General features: G+C 35.3%; 1 protein-coding gene across 7 annotated transcripts in view; it reads left to right on the forward strand.

The window, feature by feature from the left end:
* The window catches only part of CSMD1 (CUB and Sushi multiple domains 1), a 1,150,295-nt gene extending 1,136,612 nt beyond the window's left edge, over nt 1-13,683 (forward strand). For all 7 annotated transcript variants that reach the window (XM_048078081.2, XM_048078083.2, XM_048078082.2 and 4 more), the window contains 2 exons: nt 6,140-6,272; nt 10,095-13,683. In XM_048078081.2, coding sequence (XP_047934038.1) covers nt 6,140-6,272; nt 10,095-10,254 — 293 coding nt within the window. In that variant the 3' untranslated portion in view covers nt 10,255-13,683. The remainder of the gene's footprint in view (nt 1-6,139; nt 6,273-10,094) is intronic.
* The last annotated feature ends 1,731 nt before the right edge of the window (nt 13,684-15,414 follow it).

Raw genomic sequence — 15,414 nt, forward strand, 5'->3', positions numbered from 1 at the left:
TGCGGGATAGATTATCTGTCTGTCTGTGCTTTGGTATAATCCTTATCATCATAATATCTAAGCTGCTTTTTCTTTCTGATTTTAACAAGCATGCTGTAAAAATAGAGCACCAAGATTTGCTCAAGCAAACATCTTATTTAATAGTCTTTGATATTCTATGATTGATTTTTGTTTCTATCTCAAAAGAGTGGGGATATGGTTTGTTGGGTTTTGTTTTGTTTTTTCTTTTTCTTTTTACTTGACCCTGGCCAGAAAAGATATCACTACTTCTCCAGCTACCTAAGAAAAGTTTGTAGCCATTTGTTTTAGCATTGAAATCAATAACACATGGGGATAAAAGAAGAACAAGCAGAATGACAATTCAACAGTTACAGTATTCTCTGATAGCTGTATTCTGTTATAGTAGAAAATGTATCATTGTTGAGAGTTGTAACATGAGAGCTCAGTTTGTATTTTCCAAAGGTTAGTAAGGAGCTGTAGGGTTATTGTTACATGTATTCCTATGCTGAGGGCTTCTTTTCATCTTTGTCATCTCAGAAGTAAGATTTCTGTAATTGCAGATACTCTCCCTTAAAGGATAATGGATTTCTTTATGTGATCATTAAATAGGCACTGATTGTCAATAGGTTCTACACTGAAAAACCAATAGCTAAAACGAAACAGCAAATTTCAGGTCAGTAAAGGTCATAACATTTGTCCATAAGCTCTCAAATTCAATGATAACTTTTTTATTTTCTCTCTCCGTTTTGTTTGTTTTGTTTTGTTTTAATTTATTATGTTCATGAATATTCTGCTGAAGTAATGATCTCATCTGTCCTCCAGCTGAAGACTTATAATATTTCAATTTCTTCCGGAAGTTAAACTGTTTGCTGCCTTTACACTAAGCCAGAAGTATGCATAAACTATGCAGGCACTGTTGCATAAATAATGTAATATGAAATTTGTCACCTGCAAGCATACTTAAAAGAACAGCATTTGCCAAGAAATACTTGGTTGAATGTGAAAGTTCAATGTGTTTGATGAAGTTTTCCTTATCACACAATACTAGAGGAAGACTAGGCTCAGTGGATACACTCAGTCTTAGAACTTTATGACATGAAAATTGAAAGAACTTTAGTGTCTAAGTACTGTTTATCCTCTTTCAGAAGCAATACTGTTTGCTTGTAACTTTAGAGAATAACCTAAAAGGCAAAGACTTCTCTGTCATCAGTCTACCAAAAGAACTAGAACTGTATCTGAGCATGCTTAAGATGCCTAAGTTCCAACATAAAATGATTTAGCCTGTTTTGCCAAATAAAACATCGCTGTTGTGGGATTTTTTTTTGATTTGTTACGTTTTAATATCTTGGCCTCTGAAGACTGCTAGTCTGCTGCTAGTTTCTGTTTCTGTAATTGTGCCTGTGCCTCACCTCTAGAGTTCTAGAAGACTGGTGTTCTAAAATCTTGGCCTTGTTCATTCCAATTTGGATTGTCATAGATTTTTAGAATTGTCTAAGTTGTAAAAGACCTTTAGGATTGTCAATTCCAACCGTCAACCTGACCTACTGTGTCTCATCACTAAACCATGTTCCTTAGTGCGACATCCACATATCTCTTAAATACTTCCAGGAATAGGGACTCCACCTCTGCTCTGGCCAGCCTGATCACCATTCTCCAGAAAGAAATTCTTAATAATATCCAGTGTAAACCTTCTCTGGCACAACTTGAGACCATTGCCCCATGTCCTGTCAATTGCCACATGAGAAAAGAGAACACCACCATCCTTACTGCAACCTCCTTTCAGGTACTGTTAGAGAGCAATGAAGTCTTCCCTCGGCCTCCTCTTCTCCAGACTAAACAACCCCAGTTCCCTCAGTTTTCTAGCCCCTTCACCAGCTTTGTTGCTCTTCTCTGCACACACTTGAGCAACTCAATATCTTTCTTGTAATGAGGGGCCCCAAACTGAATACAGCATTCAAGGTGTGGTATTACCAGTGCCACATGCAAAGGGACAATTTCTTCCCTAGTCCTGATGGCCACACTATTTCCGATGCAGACCAGGATGCTGTTGGCCCTCTTGGCCAACTGAGCACACTGCTGGCTCATATTCAACCAGCTATCAACCAGTACCCACAGGTCCTTTTCCACCAGGCAGCTTTCCAGCCACTCTTCACCAAGCCTAATAAAGCTGCATGGGGTTGTTGTGACCCAAGTGCAGGACCCAGCAGATAGCCCTGTAGAATGTCATGGGATTGGTTGTGGCCCATAGATCCAGCCTATCCAGATCCCTCTGCAAAGCTTTCCTACCCTCAAGCAGACCAGCAGCCCCACCTAACTTGGTATTGTCTGCATTACTGAGGGAGCACTCAATCCCTTCATCCAGGTCATTTCAAAGTTTCTTCAAAGTACTTTTTAGCTTGTTTAGATTGAGCTAACAAATATTGACAAGTAATATGAATAATTAACTTATCTGTAATATATTTGATCAATAGGTGTGAAATACTTGTTAATTTCTTGAAAATGATCTATGCTTTTAAGCACTGAATATCATTAGAGAAGATGTGGATTTGAAATTTCGCTCTATAAAGATGTTACCCTTCCTTTCCTTTCTGTATCACAGAATCACAGAATCACAGAATTGTAGGGGTTGGAAGGGACCTTCAGAGATCATCGGGTCCAACCCCCCTGCCAAAGCAGGTTCCTTAGAGCAGGCTGCCCAGGTAGGCGTCCAGATGGGCCTTGAATGTCTCCAGAGAAGGAGACTCCACAACCTCCCCAGGCAGCCTGTTCCAGTGCTCCATCACCCTCACCATGAAGTTCTTTCGTACGTTGGTGTGGAACTTCCTGTGATCCATTTTGTGGCCATTACCCCTTGTCCTGTCCCCACAAACCACTGAAAAGAGGTTGGCCAAATCCCTCTGTCTCCCACACTTCAGGTATTTATCAACATTGATAAGATCCCCTCTCAGTCTTCTTTTCTCCAGGCTGAACAGACCCAGGTCTCTCAGCCTTTCTTCATAGGGAAGATGCTCCAGGCCCTGTATCATCTTTGTGGCCCTCTGCTGGACTCTTTCCAGGAGATCCCTGTCTTTTGTACTGGGGAGCCCAGAACTGGACACAGTACTCCAGGTGAGGCCTGACCAGGGCAGAGTAGAGGGGGAGGATCACCTCCCTTGACCTGGTGGCCACACTCCTTTTAATGCACGCCAGTATCACTTTGCACAACTTTCAAAATTCACAAAGAGGCTCTATATCTAAACAGGATACTCAGAACTTGAGAATACAAAACAATTACACATTAGCTAACGCACAAGTAATTAGCTGAGACTAATTAACTCTGAAACTATATATTAATATGCTCTTCACACCCAACAAAGTACCAAAAGAGTCTTTGCTGTTCAACAGTTATCAGTTAGGTGAAGACAGCCTAGCCTCTGTTTCTCTTTGGAACAAGTTTACCCTCGCGGACAGTGAGTTGCTTTCCATGTCAACATTTTTTCTCTTTAATCCTTGAGCTGCTAGCCATCTTTGTCTCACATACAGCTCTTCTAATTGTAATTCTACTTTTCTTATCTTGCATGGCTTTAGCTGTCACACTCTCACACTTCAAGAGCTGTTTTCTTAGTTAGTGAGCCGTGTTGTACTGATCAGAGCCATGTTGTACTGATGCCAGACAGTAGAAACCCATAGATGAGGGTTACAGGGAAAATGCATTTGAAAGCTCTAAATAATGATGAGTAAAGGACCGTAACGAGTATTTTCTTACAAAAATATTTTTTTCTAGTACACATAAATGAGAATATTCAGTAACTTGCACAGTAAGGACTTCATTGTATGTTATCAGAATCAGAACTTTACCTGACTGCTGCTGTTTTTAGGAGGCTAAAGAAACTCCTGTCATTCTGTGAAATGATTGAAAGACCATTTATAATCTTACAGAATATCCCTTGATTGAATAATGTTTCCCAGTGACAAAGTATGTCTTCTTTTTAATAAAAAGAAAACCAAACTATCTTTTGCATTAATTTTCTTTTGGCTGTAAGCAAAGCAATATATGTTTCTAGTTTTAGCTGTGGTAGCAATCAGTACCTAAATTAGAGCATTACAATAGGCCTTCCCATTTCTTATCACAATAACACTGTCAGGAGAAATACAAAGTTCCCATCAGGATATGTTTAATCACAAATAACTCTGAAAATCATTGTAATAAGTACATGAGACCAAGTATTGTACATGAATAAAATTTAAATTATCCAGAATTGGAGCAAAGTTTCCGTAATGAAAAGCACACCACATGCACAGCACAGACCTGATCAACACTTTGCCAGTGCCAATTAAAGGTTGCAAACTTTGTTTAAAAGTTTCAGGATTGGTTAACCTAAGTGCAGTACTTCAAAAACTGTAGAGATATAGAATATTCAGTTACTTCAAATATAAGTTTAAGGTACTGAGTATCATCTGTGTGTCAGTTATCAAACATATTTCCTAAATTATCTAAATGAGTCTAGTTTTAAATGTTCAATTAAAAAAATGTATTTACATTTTTAAACAATCCCATAGTCTGTTCATACAGACTATGTACATACATACAATCGCTTATAGTGAATTTCAAACTATTTTCTTTTAGCTGAATTCTGATTAGATATTTTAAATTTTTGCAGCTACTTATACATTAAAGTATGACTACTACATGCAACATGACAATAGCTTTGAGAACATAACAGAAAATGAAGGCAGTGAAAAATATTACAGTATTTTGTCATGTTTAGTGATCAAAACTGATGCTTCTGAAATTCCTAGGGAGGATGCTTTAATTTCAAAGGAACTTGATTACTTTTAGATTTCATAAATTTTTTAAATTGAGTTGTGCAAAATGTATTAGAATATTAGTAGCTGAAGTATCTAAGTTTCAAAAATATCTAATGGAACAAAACCTTAGCTCATTCTTCTTTCCAATTGAGCTTGAACCACAAGAAATTATAGGAGAATTGCTTGTTTCTCTCTCATATTTTCATCTTAGATGTTACAGTAGACTGTTAGAAGCAGCACAGCGGCTGTGTGTCTGCTGTGTGACTGATCTGGGCCAGAGTCCTAAAAAGACTGATGCTGCCATCAGTGAGGGAATCATGGTGTCTGAGACAGTGCATACTGTTGGGTAGGAGCATTTCTGGGCAGTAAACACCGGTGTTTCCTATTCTACTGTACTAGCATCACCAACAATATCACGGAAATGCAAATCCAGATATCTGTCCCAGCCTCATTTTTACAGTAATTTACCTCGGCTCTGGTCTATTCTCTTTGAATAAAATCTCAATATGGATTAAACTTATTCCATTGAAGAGCTGTAAGTTTGGTATGGTGAGATGCAGTTGACTCTGCTTTCATTGTAAAATTACTTTTCAACCTTCACAATTGTAATTGTGTGTTGGGGACCTATTTAACAAATCTGACAATGTCTCTCTATCTTGATGGAAAAGTGGGTTCCACAAAATGCCTTTCAGTCCTGGTTATCTGCTTGTCCACAACAGGAACCCAGAGAGGCCATGCCACAGGTGACTGCCTTTGCATTCTCTACACGTGAATTTTATTCCAGTGCAAAAGCAGCTGCTGGAGGCTCTAAACCCTTAAAGGAAATTTTGAAGCAGCAAGGACATGCACACAAGTGCACGGGCACAAGAGTGCTATTGAACCTATCAGAAAACACTGTGTTACCTCAGTTTTCCCTACCTTTTTCATGTTTGATATAGTCACTCATTGCTTGTCGTTTCTAAGCTGAATATTAAAGATGCAGCCATAGAATAATTTTTACAGTGTTAATCTTTTATAGTAGAAGGTGTAGGGCTTAATTTTATTCAGCTAGTGACTCTTGATAGGTATATTTTATAATTATGATACTTAACTGAAACGATTATTTTACCTACTGAATACTGTTTTCAAAGCATTTTGATGTTTTAGTGTTTTTAATGATACATTATTAAGTGGTATTAACAAGATCTGTACTATGATACTGCATGCTGTTTACTTCATGTTTTTAAATAGAATGATTTTATCAAGACATTTTCTTTCATTCAAAAGATATAGACAAAAATAGAATAAAAAAGATAACTGTGAGGTAGATAGCCTGGAATTTTTATTTCTGCCCGTTTTTGTTTCATTTCAGGTCCCTTAAGTGCAGACACAGACCTTTCAAATCACTACTACGGTACAAACAGCAGTTCTGTCGCAGCTGCCATCCTGGTCCCATTCTTCGCTCTAATATTATCAGGGTTTGCATTTTACCTCTACAAACACAGGTATTGTAAATCTAATTTATTTTCTACCTTAATACACTATTTGTTTTAATTTTGATAAGCATAAGTGAATAAAGAACACTAAAGCTTTCAAGAGTATCTTTGCTCTAGAAAGACAAACATTTTAAAGCATTCCTGCAAAGGGGATCAGTGCAGAGCAGTTATTAATGGTGAACAATTAGAAAAATAAGTCACCGTGTTAAGGAACAAAGACCTATAAACCTTCTTGGTTCGTTAGGCTATCTGATTGAAATCTCAGGTCATGTGTTATACTCTTTCATTTTAACGCTTTATTAAATTGAATATATGCTACTTCTTTAAACATGTGTATGAGTATTAATTATACAAGCTGAAAAATCCATAAAATCCCTGAGGGAACAGCCCAAAATGAGACTACTTATAATACGTGCTGAATAAGCTAGCAGATACTACTAGAATTGGCATCACTTCAGCTTGTAAGAAACTTTTACATGGCAGTAGATAATAGAATAAATCCAATAATTTTGTCTGAAATTTCATTTAAAAGCTGATATCTATCTATTTTTTGAATATTTGTCCATTCTAAGTATTACTTGTCTAGAGCTTTCTGGGACAATTCTTATATTTCCTACTGAGTTACAATATTCACTGCTTTATGTTTTTTGCAGTTTGTAAAATGGTGTTAAACAGAAATGCTGATTTTAGTAACACACTCTTAAACCTTTGTTCTATAATCATGATAGCAGGAGTATTTTGTGATTGTAAGAAATCATACAGACAAAGTAAAGTCCACCACTGGCCTGTGATAGACTTGACTGTCTACCAACCTCAGCATTAGACGATTTGTGAAGAAAAAGTTGCAGCGAGGCTTGAACTTGTGAGCTCCATTTAAAATGATGCATGTCAGGAAATGAAATACAGTCTTTGGTTGAAAAAACTGCTCAAGAAAAGCTATGAATTGTGCTTCAGAGCAAGTTACTGGAATATACTTTTCTGGTGCCTACAGATCTGCATGCTCAGATAGCTCCTACTTTGAAATGGGGGAAGCTTATGTAGCAGCATGAAAAAGCAGGCTTTCAGATAGGGTGAAGAGATGGAACCTAAAGGGAACATTGCTGTCACATTGCTCTTAGAAAGAGGAGACAAACTCTAAATGAAATGTAATAAGACTGTACTGTGACCAACAGGTACATTTTGCAGTTGTTCTATGAAGTTTGTTAAGTCTGATGTGAGTAGTAGAGGTTTTCTTTTCTATTTGGTAGAAACTATATTTAAGAGAGCTAAAATTTGGTCTTCAGTAGAGCAGATGTAATCCCAATGTTTATGGTACTGTTGGTGCAGTACTGCAGTTCTTCCTACCTTCATCTAAATTAAATGCATTAGATTTTTTAAAAAGGAGATGTTGCTTATTAACTTGGTGTTTCAAAGAATATTCTTTTTCTGTGCTTTCAAACTATTCTTCCATTAAACCATAGTTTATAGAGAGGTTATCAGAAGATATTTAAGGTATCTCCAAGAAATTAACAAGTTCATTAATGATTTAAAGTAGCCCTAGGTCACCTTTACCCTCTCTGAAAAAGATGTTCCAAAGGAAAGAGCACAGAATATGTGACTTTTGAAGCCATTTTCTTGAAGGTACCTTACGAATAACAACCTTAAATTTTCACAATGATGCAGTAGTAGTTATGCCACTGGAGGCTCTCTATATCAGTGAATTTGAAGGTAGTCTTACAGAAAAAAAATACTTTTTTTTTTTTTTAACAGATACTTCTGCTGTACCAGATTAATAACATCTAACTAGAGCCAGTGATGTTAAAGCTTTTTTTCGTAGCTTCAGTACCTTCTATCTGGCAGACAGGGAGTGCATCAGGACAGAAAATGGCATCTCAGTCTTTCTAAATAAAATCAAAATGTAGTTAATTATTTACACTTAGATGTTAAGATTTCTGAACATGTTTTGTTACTTCTTAAATAAAAACATTCAGAAAAAAGTATAATTGCATGCAGAAGAATTATTTGTAAGTTGTCAATTTCTGTTACATCTTTCCGGTGACAGTTTTCCCAATCTGCTATTCAAAACAGAATCATTTCATAAAAGAGTTTGATTTTCAGCAACCCTCTTTTGATTTTTTACCATGAAATTCTTTGCTAAATTGTTTAACATTTTTTAAGCACAAAGCATCTATAGTTTGCTCTCCTTCACGGACTTTCTGTCCCTATTTCAATGGCTGAGGGAAAGTATAAAATTCTATACTGGACCTCCTTTATTTATTTCTTTAAATACTTTTAGGTGCTGAGAGACTTAAAATAGCAAAATACAGTATATTATTAATTTTATTACATAATTTTACTGAATATATCAGGAAGTCTGCATAATTCTGTTTTATTTTTCATTTAATTACTGGCTTAATATATTCTAACAGAACTTTGCATAAAAATGTGAACATCCCTGAAGTTTTGATATGTTCTACATGGTGGTAAAGTAATATCCAGAATACAAGAGTGGTTCCTGAAAGATAATTCATTGTATCCTTTGATCTACAAGTGTCAAAATTTCTGAAAATATTAGCTAGGATTTGGTCAATCTGATTACATATGCCTGGACGTATAAAATCTCTGTCAAGGTGTCTAGTACTGTTTATTGCAGGAAGTATTTATGGAGGTATACAGGCATGCTATGGCAGATTTATCTGGAATAACTGAAATTACTAACCCTTATCTGAAGATTTCTACCACTAACAGTGTACCATTTTCTAGAAACTCACAGTGCAGAGCTGCCTAATTGAGGCTACGCTGGCTGACTTTGCACTGACTCAGATTTAGTACTGTCCAGGAGACCTGTTACAGCATTTCAATGGTGCAACACTAACTTCCTGTTCTGGAATGGTAATAAAATGCTGATAACAGCAAATTACTAAACTGCTCCCACTATCTCTGCTAGAAAACGTCTAAGTCAGTAAAGGCTGTGAGCGTTTATCTAATCTAAAACCCACGATGCAATTGAAAAGAATTGAATTAGGAGCTGCTCACTCACATGTTTCTATGTACACCTAGTCATCTACTCTATTCAAGTCTTTCAAATTGACAGTTTGTATTGATCTATATCAATACAATAATAATATTTATATGTTCCTAGGTATACTGTAAAAATTATTGTGGATAAAATCCCAAATCTCCAGGAAAGTCGATTAGAATGCACTTGACTGTGATATAATTGAATTTATCAATTAAAGATGCCATTGCACTTTTCAAATTAAAACCAATACTTCAGAAAGACCATTATGTGTATTTGTAATTTGGTAAGCAGTTAATTTAGTAAAGCTGGAATAAGTGTTTCCGCTCAGTGGAAGAATTCTTTTATGGCCAGAGTATAGCAATCTAAAAATGAAAATGTCATCAGAAAATATCATAATTGTTACTACTGACATAACATGTTATAAATATTATTAGTTCCCAAAGTACTTTGTTTGTACTTTTGCTGTACATTGCTTTAGTTTTGGCTGCCAATTTTGGCACTAACAACAGGCTATGAAGTTGTCATTATTTTGACAGATTTTACAGGGGGAATACATATACCTCTATTATGCCTATATTGTTTCCATGCTTTGTAGTATTGATATGCCAATTAAGAATTTGTTTTCTTCTCTTCATGTTGTAAAAGCAACTTTCAGACAGATTTATCTTACTTTTTAAGTCCCTGCAACATCCTTTATGGATCTCCCTTTATCTATGTTAGACAGTTATGCAGCTTGTGTAGACAGGAAACTTTGAACATAAAACTTGTGATATTTGTAGAATTTTTATTTGTAATGTTTACTAATATCCATTTCCTGCCTTTTTTTCCAGAACAAGACCAAAAGTACAGTACAATGGGTATGCTGGACATGAAAACAGCAATGGACAGGCTTCATTTGAAAATCCTATGTATGACACAAACTTAAAACCCACAGAGGCAAAGGCTGTGAGGTTTGATACGACTCTGAACACAGTTTGTACAGTGGTATAGCCTTCAGTGCCCAATAAGACTGATTCATAGCCATACCTCTGATGGACAAGCAGTAATTCCTTTGGTGCCATATACCAGTTTCCCTTCTTCTCTTGGCTTTGCTGCTGTAATCTTTAACATCTTCTGTCAGCCTACATGCAGCTAAATTTTCTGGTAAAAATGTGTCAGTCTTCTGGGGATCCGACAAAGAATATTTTTTCATCTGAAGTTGGATTAAAATGCCTGGCTGCATCTGCTTCAAATCAAGGCACACTTTAAGGAAGACTGCCAAGACATGCCAATTAGTCATATTTAATGCCTCAGACTTTCATATTTGTATGTGGCTGGATGCCTTTCAATTCATTCTTCTGGGCACTTGAGTACTGTGACAAATGAAAGCACCACAGATTATCCCCAAGTACAGGAATATTCTGAAGAAATAAAGCTCTCTTGAAGGAGAAGACAACCTTCCTCGAGGTTGCATACACCTGCAAATGCTTTACCATTGAAATCTTGCTAAAAGTAAACAAACTTACAGTGTATCTCATACATAGGGTGGTTTGCCAATTTCCCAATCAGCTGTTATATTGCAAAATGTTAATGCACAATTTTTTTGCACTAGAGTGTTCTGGATGACTGAGTAAGATACTGGTAAAAATATACAGGGTTTCTACACACTTCCATTGTATATAGACATTCACTCACTCTTTGCCAAGCAAAGCATTCCACAATAAATTTACTTGGAATATTAAATTATGAGCCCTATGCTTAGCACCAGTTAAAATCTTGTGCGAGAGAGGACAATATATCTTTTGTCAAATTTTGACTAAATTTCTTTCTAAACATGATTAGAAGTCAATGGAGACTTTCAGCCAGAACAAGAGCCCATTTCTAAGAAATTTTCATTGCCAGATTGTTTTCCTCTGAAATCAGTCATCAATCACTATTGTCAGTATCATTCTATTTAACAGCAGGGGGGTTAGCAGCTATTGCTGCTTGCCATGTACAAATGTGAATAGTAATTTATTTTAGATAGCTCATAAAGCCTGTGAGCCTGTGCTCATAATACAGTCTTCCCTTTTGCATTTTTTCCATTTTTTTCCTGTAATGACATCATTTTTTGATGTTACATGAAACTAAAACACATTACAGTAGCATATGTAAACCCAGTGCAAATTGTCTATAACAAGTTGTCATTCAGTTTCTACTTTGAACAAAGAGAAATATTCAACTATCTTTACTTTCTGTTTTTTTTTTCTTTTTTTTTTCAGGTTTTTTAAACACACTGCTTACTGCTTTTTTACTTAAACAGTTTGAAAGTTTGACATCTGTAAATATGAATGGTTGAGTAAATCATTAACATTTGCCTAGAATTAGAGGTTTTACTGAATGAAAACAAAACAAAACACAAATATACCAATGGGTAGATTAATTAAGTTTTTAAATTAAGAAATTACAGGAAATGGTAAAGTAAAAACTGATTTTATTCATATACATTGAGCTCAGAAACAAGGAAAGTTTGCTTTGCTTTTCTGTAAAATTCAGGTTTGAGTTTCTTTTTCTCAAGTTTTCTCAAAATGAAACTGTCTTAATGTCCAGTTGCTATACAGAATTGGAGAAAAAGATTTCTGAATTCCATATGTGTGTGGGTCTGGCTGTTACACACTAAACAAAAAGGAGATGTAAGTCCAATAACAGATTTTTCAGTTAATGGTGCAGAACAGAAAGAAAATTTCAGAGGTAACCTTTGGTCAGCTTAACAACTAACATCTGTTAGATGAAAAATACCAGCAATATAATACAGTATTGCAGGGCCTCCAGCCGTTATATTCTTCATATGAGCAAGAAAATTTTCTGAAGAAAATTTAATAAATAATCCTTTCCAGTCAGTTTCTTGTTCATTTTTTTAGTAGTTTTTGGCTTTGTTTTTTGTTTGTTTCTGAGTTTTTTGTGTAGTAAATTTCATTTTTCTGTAACTTCTCAGAGCCCTTCACATTTCCTGAGAAAGAAGAAAGTCATAACAAAGTTGTTGTCCTGATCCCCCTCTACATATAGGAAGTTGCTCTGCAAATGAAAAGCTTCCTTAAAAACAGTGAGCCAGGGAGGGAATTGTGTGATTAAAATTTTTGACAGGTGTTCAAAATTATCATTACTGTTTCGGAAGTCTTTCTGCAGTGACAATAGCAGGAAAAAAAAAAAAAAAGGAATATTGGAAACAAGTGCAGGATTCTAGCTAAGTAGTTACTATTGATGGTTTCGGTGTAGTGACCCATCTAACTGTGACTACTGAGGTATGCTTTGGAGGAAAGGTTGCAGAAACAGAATTGTTAAATTATTTGATGTGTTTTCTTAAACAGTCCAGATTCTGTGCATTCTTTATCCATTGGTTCACTTTGAGGAGGTTATGTGAGGATTGTTTTTCATGAGTGAGTGTTCTTTGAAACGAGGCACTCAGAATTGGAGCACACTGACAAATTGTCTTGAGATGTTTGTTTGGAGTATTGCATAAACAGAAGTTTCATACTTGAACCCAAGTAAAGGAAAGATGTCAGAGTTCTATCAGATCTATCCACATCCCTCAAATACCTCTTCTTCTCCATATGTTTGAGTCTTCTGTTCAGGCTGGATCTCTTTCTCCTGAAGTTATTTTACAGAGGGCTGTGTATGGTGCTTCATCAGAATAAGACTCTTAAAACATTGTACAGTGGCCAGGTAATGGCAGCCAGGAAAACTGCTTTCTGAGATATATGCAGAAGACTTTTCCCCCAGTGTTGACCATATCATTATTATGGGCTAATAAGACATGCTATATATTTTTTTTAAAAACAGGTTATGTGCTTCAAAGCTGTTAAAAACTGCTGCTTGTATCACACATCTTGCCTTTCTCCAGGCTAGCTGCAATAATTTTTTTTCTTGTGTAAAATATTTTGTAAACAAATAAAAGCTGTTATTAAAAAAAAAAAAGAAAAAAAAGAAAGAACAGGTGGGAGGGTGAGGGTGGGGGGATTGGGGAAGAACGCCGGCATTATGATCAAGTCAATCTAATTTTCATTCCCAGTATTTCATTCTGCCATTTCACTACATGCTGCTGTGACATGAAGTAGGTGCAAAAGACCTTTTTGTACAGAGATATATTTTTTATGAAGAATTTGTAAAATTATTAAATATGCTGTACTTTTTTGATTAATGTAGGTAAATTGTTAAAAATAAATGTTTTTACAATACAAAAAAATGTAATTTTCCCAATAATGTAAAATTTACCATCTTTAGCTGATTTTCAGTTCTGATCCTATTACACATGTATTAATATTAAAGTGGCCTGTTAAAAATAAACAGTATTCTCTTTGGAAAAAAAAAATACTATAAAAGATTGTAATATAGCCTGTGCAATGCCACCTACCTTGAAAGCAAAATCAGAGTTCTAATTAAATATTTAATTTTAGATTTTCAGCTTTTGTGTGACCTATTCTTATAAATATTTTTCTTCTATTTGATTTTGTACTTTGAAATCTCAGATACAGATTTTTCATTACATTAGTTTGTTCAGCAGAATCTTAGTCTTGTCATTTTAAGTTCCCAAGCATTACGCAACTTGGCAAAAAAAATCAGATATAGTCTAGAGATATGAGATCTACATCCTGTTATCTTATGCTTATCATTCAGATTTTAAAATAAGACTTAGGCTACCAAATCATTGTGGTTTTTTTTTGTTTGTTTGTTTGTTTTTAAATAACCTGTTTATTCATCCACAAGCCTGCATCCTACCTGTGAAAGTGATGGATCACATGGAGCCAGAGGTATTTCTGATTGTATATGTCTGAGAGGTGGTTCTGCAGTCACTTAGATGTGCATACTTCTACTGAAATGAAAATGCCTATGTATATAACAATATATTAGGGTTTTCAGGATCAAGACCTGACATTCCAATCAATTTTATTTATTCATTTATTTTACTATGTATTAATGTAGAGGATTTATTTACTTGATTTCTCTCTTGGCAGCTTAAGAAGTAATGAGTCAGGCTTCAAGCTTGTTCAACACATTATTCCTTAGTGAATCAGTGGTAGTATGTGAATACGGTTCACCTTTTGAAGAAAATTAAGATATGAGCATGTCCTTGCTTCCTTTTTGGTCTTCACAATCTATCCTTCTGTTAATATTATGTCTTATAGCCAGTTGTTAAAGAGTCCATCTCTCAGAATGATTTGACTTTCATTCTGACACTAAAATAAGCTATAATCATTAGAATAATCAATTGAGATATTGAGACATTATTTGACAGGAAATTGTGATTTTACTTCTAATCCCAAACCATTGTCTGTATGTACTACGCAAGTGAACTATTGTCTTTTTTCGGTACTGCCAAGCTGCATGTCAGCTGTTGAAAATTACTTTTCCCTTATGATCTATTCAGAAATGTAAGACCATGTATTTAATTTTGAATTGTAGAGAAACCATGGATAGAAAATATGTTTTCTGTTTGTTGAGGACATAAAGTTGCTTCAGAGCCACACTCAGCTGCACCTGTAAACAACAAAAATATTTGTTTTTCAGTTGGCATCTGCTAGCTCTGTATCAGCAGTGAGGTCATAAACAGTATCACAAGGGATAGCCTACTATCAGATTGATTTACTAAAAATAGAAGATGCATTTTTTAAAGCTGCTTTTAATTTCAAACTCCAATAAACTATATCAAATACATTGCTACATGCTTTAGCATGATTGCTAACTTGAAATCACAGGAGGCTGAGTGCGTATGGTTCCGTACTTGAGAGAGCAGAGGTCAGAAGGTAGAGGAAGAAGAGGGTTTTTTTTGCAGAATACTGCCTTTTAACAAGTAAAATAAATTAGTTTTTAGCATCTGTCTGTAATGCACAAAAAGAATAAAGAAAGCGATGTTTTAGGGATCCATCTCAGAAAGCTTTATGTTTTATAGAGAATAGTAAATCAGTATTAGGATTTCAAAACCTTGTCAATGTCCGTCTTGTAACACAAAACAGCACGGGATTGTAGTTTGGACCTCACCATGACAGACAAAAAAGACAAGCAATGGCTGACATATGTCCAGTGGTTACTTATGAAGACATGTTTATATATATGATATAAGGAAGCAGAAAATACCCCTAAACAGTACATTTGTTTATGTCAATATATACATATTTTTAAAATACAGACATATAT

Source organism: Anser cygnoides, chromosome 3, assembly GCF_040182565.1.
Source record: "Anser cygnoides isolate HZ-2024a breed goose chromosome 3, Taihu_goose_T2T_genome, whole genome shotgun sequence".
NCBI classification, from domain to species: domain Eukaryota; kingdom Metazoa; phylum Chordata; class Aves; order Anseriformes; family Anatidae; genus Anser; species Anser cygnoides.